General features: G+C 36.5%; 1 protein-coding gene across 1 annotated transcript; it reads left to right on the top strand.

The window, feature by feature from the left end:
• Positions 1-5,419: 5,419 nt before the first annotated feature.
• LOC145642756 (uncharacterized) lies at positions 5,420-6,784 on the top strand. The gene is made up of 2 exons (XM_081693930.1): positions 5,420-5,942; positions 6,048-6,784. The coding sequence occupies exons 1-2, from the start codon at positions 5,420-5,422 to the stop codon at positions 6,782-6,784; spliced, it is 1,260 nt and encodes a 419-aa protein (XP_081550056.1).
• The last annotated feature ends 276 nt before the right edge of the window (positions 6,785-7,060 follow it).

Here is a 7,060-nt window from a genome sequence, read left to right on the forward strand (position 1 = left end):
TTGACCCAATGCTTGGATAACCATGCCATTCAGATAAATCTCGCAACTATTGCTCATTACTTTGAATGTGAGTCTTTCCGTGTGTAAACGGATCAATTGCTGATTATGGGACATAATAACCATTGCTTGTTCCAGCCTTTGGCTTAAAAGGTCTTTAAATAAAACATACGACCTTACAACTGATGTAGCTCTTCTCGCTTCATTCTAAGCTTGTAAGTCGATAACTTAGCTTAACTTCAATAGTTTGAGGTCACTATCATAGTGGAACACTCAAGCAGTATCCGATACTTGTGAAGATAACGAATTGCTAAGTTAACTACAATAACATGAACTCATGAGTTGAAATGAAATCTAATTCCTTTTCTTCGTTCCTTCTTTCCTATATTTCTTATCATACAATATCTCATAATCTTACTTTAAGAATCATTTCTTTAAGTACCTTGACTCTTATACTTTGTTAGGCATAATCAAGCACCTAGTGCGCCGTAAAACAAAGTTCCATCTTTTCCATTAATTCTTACTCGAATTACTACATCAATGAGTCCTACTCAATTATGTATGATGCGAAAGGATACGTTTGTTGTCAATCTTGAGATTGCAACTCAATTCCTCATGTTTTATTAAAACTACCTAGTATTTTGAATACATGATGTCCAACCGTCCTTTCGGACTTAGTTATAAAAGTCATTTATGAGAATTGTATTTTAGAAATGCTTTTCCTGTCTTTGAGATCTATTCTCAAGGATTTCCTTTACCAATCATGGAAACAATATTATTTGATTTAGAATACTATAAATATAAGTGCTAAGTATAACCATTTATCAAGAACATAATAAGTTTGAAATTTAATAGCATTCATGCAAACTTCAATCTTATTAAACGTCTTATTTACGCATAATAATTGTCCCTATTTGGCGAAAATAAGGCGATTCCAAGATCCGAAGAAACAAAGAGTGGTTAAGCATGCTTTGGCTTGTCTTAAAAACTCAATCTTCTAGGGTAAGCATTGCCTTGCTAATGGCTCTAAGCCACTCTTGGTTAGACAATCGTCGCATCTAATGCATCTTTGACGATGTATCTCTTTTGCCACGGTATGTGAGGACTCGTCACTCATACCGATGAGTTAAACCAAAACCAACGTGCACACCCGGTGTGCCTTACGCGCCTTGGAGAAGTGATGGCACCTCGCTTTGGCGTAGCCTACCATCATCCTCGTCCGGTCAATAAGTGTCGTTTTGGAAAGGCAACTTTGACTCAATATTATTAGGCACCTAGGATTTCTATGTTGGTTGATTTAAGTGAACTTAACTAATCATCGCAACATCAAGAAAACCTAAACATGCATCTAACGAATAATCCACATATATATAAGCATAAAATATAAAGCGAAATTATAGATGCATATTGGCAACTATCATGACCCCTTGAATTCTTCAAATCTTCAAAAGGTCTTCATTTGCAATTCAAGGCTTTGTCTTCCAAGATACGCCGTCTTCAAGACTTAACCAAACTATGCAAATTACTAGTGTCTACGACTAGGAATAATCTAAATATAAAGGTACAAAAATACTTAACGGTGCGTGGACCGTATTTAGATTTACAAAAATACATAACGACACATAGTCCGTATTTTCTATCCTAGTCGGGTCCCACTAGTTGCCATTTCATAAAACCTGTGAGAGAGAATATACATTCCATTCATCCATTCACTATTTGTGAATGGCCCATGCAATTTACAAAATCAAACAAGTAAAATGCATTTAAACAACGCGCGCACTAGTAACTAATCTAGGTGGTTAATCCGATTAACACACCTAATTAAAACTAGTCAAAGTTGTTTAACCGATTATGTAATTGACTTCATTAATAATTGAAGCTCCCACTAAATTCCGCATTTCCCTTAATTAATCTAATTAATTAAGTCGGTAGCACCCAAACGTGTCAAAATAAAATTTTACCAATGCCGCTCAAAACCGAGGCCTAGCCTCCCAAAATTTTAATTAAAATAAATAAAACGGAAAAATAAGCAATATTACGGCTAGTCACCTCACCGCACCAAGCATACGCACACACCCAAAAAACCGCACACACGGCCCACGGCACGCGGCCACATGTTGCTGCCACGGCACGCCCGCGCGTGGCTGCTGCAGCCCGTGTGATGCTGCCGCGCGTGTGGCCGCACGCAAGGTGGGGCAGCCACATGCGGGCTGCTGTGCAGCCCGGCTCGCCAAGGTGGTTCTTTGCCTCGTTTTTCGTGCCATGGCCTCGGGATTTGATCCCTTTTCACGAGACAAAATTAATTAATTCTAAATTAATTTTAGAACTAATTTAATGAGCAAAATAAAAAAAATTTAAACAAGTCTAACTTAATAAAATTTTCAAAGTGCAAATAACCAAAATAATTCAAAGAACCATTCTTAATTAAATTGGTTTAGCTTGGTGCAAAATTAAATTGAGGCAATTTCTCACTTTCAATTTAATCAATTTAAATTAAACTTGAGAATTTGACAAAGTAAGGGGAAGTTGGAAAAATATGAACTTTAATGTTCAAATGAAAATTCCAACATCTAAATTTTGTGAATCCTTGAAATTATATCTTCCATCATGAAGATAACCAAATTTCTATCACAAAAATTGAAACTTTATGTTTCCAATCAACTCAAAATGATTAAAACAACAAAGTTTAACATAAAATAACATGGAATTTAGTGGTTTTTAAAGTTTCAATCACTTATCACAAATAAAGATTGAATCTTTAACACTTAGGAAGCCTCAAAAATAAAATTTTCACACTAGAAAGCAATAAGTTTGCAATTATGTGAAAATAAATCAACCTTTAAGCATCAAATACTAGCAAGTAAGTGTGCTTTAAGGGGACTTAAAAATGCAGAAAATAATGCAAATAATCAACCACATAATCAACAAGTTATGCCATTAATTTCAAGGTTAGAAAAGACTTAAAATTTTTCTTCAAAAACGAAAAACCCCTCGAAAAAGGCATTTCTGGTCAGAATTTGGCTAAAAACCTTTCTAGAACACGTTTTCCACCCGAAATTCACTAGTCTTGGGCGTAAATCTGGGTTCTGGGCCAAACTCGACATTAAAAACGGGATTAAAATAAATAAAACCGAGCTACTAATCTAATTAGCAACTTAAACCAGAAAATTAAGCCAAAATAAACCTTGAAAAACATGATTATAAAAATAAACGAGCGGGGCTCTGATACCACTGTTGGGGTTTGGTGAGTCCGACTCACCGCGGAAACAACCCCGACCCAAGGAACCACTCGTAATTAATAAAACCATAAAGCATAAATAAATAATCACAAGAAAGGAAGAACGAATCTTACCCTCGAAGCGAGCTTCGCCCTTACAAAAACGGGCTCTTACTTGAAAGTTTCGAGCACCGCAAGCGCCGTGCCTCCAACGGTATCCACCCACAAAGGACGAACACGACTTTAAGGTCCGCTACCTTGGAGTTAGCAAGGTCCGACCAAAACCCGAGTGTTATTAGAGTTTAAGAGTTTTCCCAAAAATATGGAATGCTCTTTCTAACTCCCACTCAAGCAAAGAATTCTCAAGCCATGCCATGACTATTTATAAGGAAGTATGCCTTGTGAATTTCACTCATCTTTCAATGTTGGACTTTTCACAAAAAGATCCAACATGGAAAGATTGGTGAATTCAACCCTTAGTTAAATAAACAAAGGAACAAGTAACAAGTGTCACATGGTTAGGTGTGGACCACTTTCTCACTTGGTCCCCAAGGCATTTCACATGCAATGTGAACTACCTATGTGTCACCCAACCTTGAGCCCCAAGTTGGGTTCGGTTAGCCCATTTTATTTTGGCCCGTGTCCATGACCCATCAACCTGGGTCCACGGCCATTGCCACATGTGTCGCCACCATTGGCGCGCCGCCACCATGGCGTTGCCACGTGGCACTCTGCCAACGTGGCACGCTGCCACTTGGTGGCTGCCACTAGGTGGCTACCAATGTAGCGGCTGCCAACGTGGCGACCACGTGTGCTGTCACGTGTGCTGCCACATGGCGTTTTGCCATGTGTGCTGCCACGTGGCATGCTCCTATTGGGCATGCATTCCTATCCTTTTGCGTGGCTAGGATTTTACTTGTTACTTGATGCATTTTCCCGTCTCGCCAAATCCTAAATTTTGGCTCGACATTTGAGATTCTCCGACGCTCCAAGCTCGAATTTCCGACGTCTAAATGTTTAACACTCGGGCGACGAATTAATTTCTTCCGAATTAATTCGTCGAGTCAGTTCGTATATTTTGCTTGGGTGTGACCCGAAGGGTTCAGTCAAGATTAAGCTGTAATATTAATTATATTAATATTACTGATCGGAAGCGGCCTCCACCCTGGCATTCCGATCACTTGACCTTGCTGAATATATTAGCTTTCTAATAATTCTGAACCCGCTATCAGAATAATACAGTTGTTCGAAGGACACCATTCCTTTCAAAAGCCACCTGAACCAGCATCTCATTTTTTCAAATATATCAAATGCCTAGTAAATTCAATGAGTATTTTTCAAACAACTTAACTCTCCCAATTTGATTCCACTACTGATGTGTATTTTTCTATTGTTATCTCCCATGTAAACTTTGCATTTGAGTATTGAATTTCCATATTTTTTTTTGTTATCACTGTTTTGAATTGAAGTGTCTTTTGAGTATTCTTTTCCCCTCTATTTTGTTTTGGTTATTATTATTATTATTATTATTTTTTTGTAATTCGAACGTAATTCGTTATATTATGTAATATATCATCTAATGTATGTATGTCGCCTGTATTTTTTTTCCAGCATTCATCCTTTTGGATTCTTTTGGTCACTAATTGCTTAGTTTATCCGACTCTTGAAGACAGCTGTACCAAGGTATTACTCACATCTTATATGCTACTAGTTCAAGTTATGACAGTTTAGTTTAAGATCAAGCTTTAAGATTTAATTATTTAGTAAGCATGTTGTAATTTTGTTTGTATGGTTTGTAATGACTTTGACAAAGCAACTTAGTGATTTATAACTATTTGGTATCTCCAATAGTTCATCATCTTTGCTTTTGTTTGTTTAATTGTATATTTGTGGGTGATTTTTTTTTTTATTATTATATAGTGAGTTTTAAATAGTTTTCAATGAAAATTGCATCGATAGGTTATATTTCATATAGTAAATCCTATACCTATAACTTTTATTCTCGTTACATGGCTATAATGATTGACCTTTCCTCAGTTTTACGATCAGAATATATGAACTAAAAGTATGCTACCACAATCTGCTTTGTTGTGCATTTTAGTTTGTGAAAAAATTGATATTTATTCTGATAAGTATGTTTTAAAATTTTCTATTTTTTTGGTCAAAATTATAGTTACCTTATTAAAGTATTAATTATGTATAGATATGGATACAAGTTGGATAGAACTTCCACTATGCCACACTCAATATGACAAAGGTTGTATGCAATTCATTAACTTTGCTAAGGTAGCTCAAGTAGAAGGAAAGATTCGGTATCCATGTAAGACATGTAAAGTGGATAAATGGATTTGTGTAAATGATGTAGAAAGACATATCTTGTTTAATGGGTTTTATAAATCATACAAGAAATGGATTTTTCATGGTCAAGGGGATTTACTTCAGCGTATGATTGGGTGTGATGAAGGGAGTACTAGCCAAGGATCCCCTCTAGATCAAACAAGGTTTGAAGGTCGAGATGATATGGGAGGCCTATTGAGATCTGCTTTTAGTTTTGAAAAACCCTCAAATGACCAAACCTTTGAACCACATGAAAATAATGAAAATGACGAGTATCTTGAAGAACCTGTCTTCTATGAAGAGGAGATTGATTTAGAATTTTCAACAACGAAAGATGAAGCTAAGTATAAGAAATTACTTGATGTTTCTGATGAGAAATTGTATGACGGGTGTATTAAATTTTCCAAACTGTCTTTTCTTTTACACCTTTTTCACATATAATGTATGAGCCATTGGTCTGTTGAATTCTTTAATATGCTACTCGAGCTTCTCATAGACGCATTTACCCAAATTTTGGAGTTCACCTCGTCTTATTATCAAAGTAAGAGAATAATAAAATACCTTGGCCTTGGGTATGAGAAGATTGATGCTTGTCCAAATAATTGTATGTTGTATTGGGGTGATTTTTCAAAGGAAGACAAGTGTCATGTTTGTGGTACATTAATATGGAAGAAAAATAAGGGTACAAATGATAATGTTAGATATCAAGATAAGACTATTTCTAGGAGTGGTGAGCCAGCTAAGGTAATGCGTTACTGTCCTCTTTTCCCTAGACTGAAGAGAATATACATGTCCTCAAAAACAGCAGAAGATATGCGATGGAATTATACTCATAATGATAAATTGAATGATGTTGATAAGAAGATGTTAACGCACCCTTCAGATGCATTAGCTTGGAAATCATTTGATCAACGTTATGAGGATTGTGCCTTAGATCCTCTTAGTGTTCGATTAGGACTTGCAAGTGATGGGTTTAATCCATATCGTTTGATGAACACGACTTATAGTATATGGCCCGTGGTGTTGATTCCCTATAATCTTCCACCGTGGTTATGTATGAAACCATCTTCATTCATGTTGTCTATTATCATTCTAGGTAAAACAAGTCCTGGAATTGACATCGATGTGTATTTGCAGCCACTAGTCCATGAATTGAAATTGTTATGGAGTGGGGTTAATGCTTTTGATGCTTATGATGGAAAGAAATTTAAATTGCGAGCCGCTTTGCTTTAGACTATTAATGACTTTCCTGGTTATGCAATGCTCTCCGGTCTGAGCACCAAAGGCTATATGGCATGCCCTATATGCATTGATTCGACTCCTTCTGAAAAATTTGGGAGTAAGACTTGTTATTGTGGGTATCGAAAATGGCTTACATCATGTCATCCATATCGATTTGAGAGTGACAGTTTTAACGGAAGCGAAGAGCATGGTGAAGCTCCACCTCGGCCTAGTGGGATTGACATATTGGGGCTACAAGAAAATGTTGGATATGTTTATGGGAAGGCA

The sequence above is a fragment of the Chenopodium album genome, chromosome 8, assembly GCF_948465745.1.
Source record: "Chenopodium album chromosome 8, dcCheAlbu1.1, whole genome shotgun sequence".
Taxonomy (NCBI): domain Eukaryota; kingdom Viridiplantae; phylum Streptophyta; class Magnoliopsida; order Caryophyllales; family Amaranthaceae; genus Chenopodium; species Chenopodium album.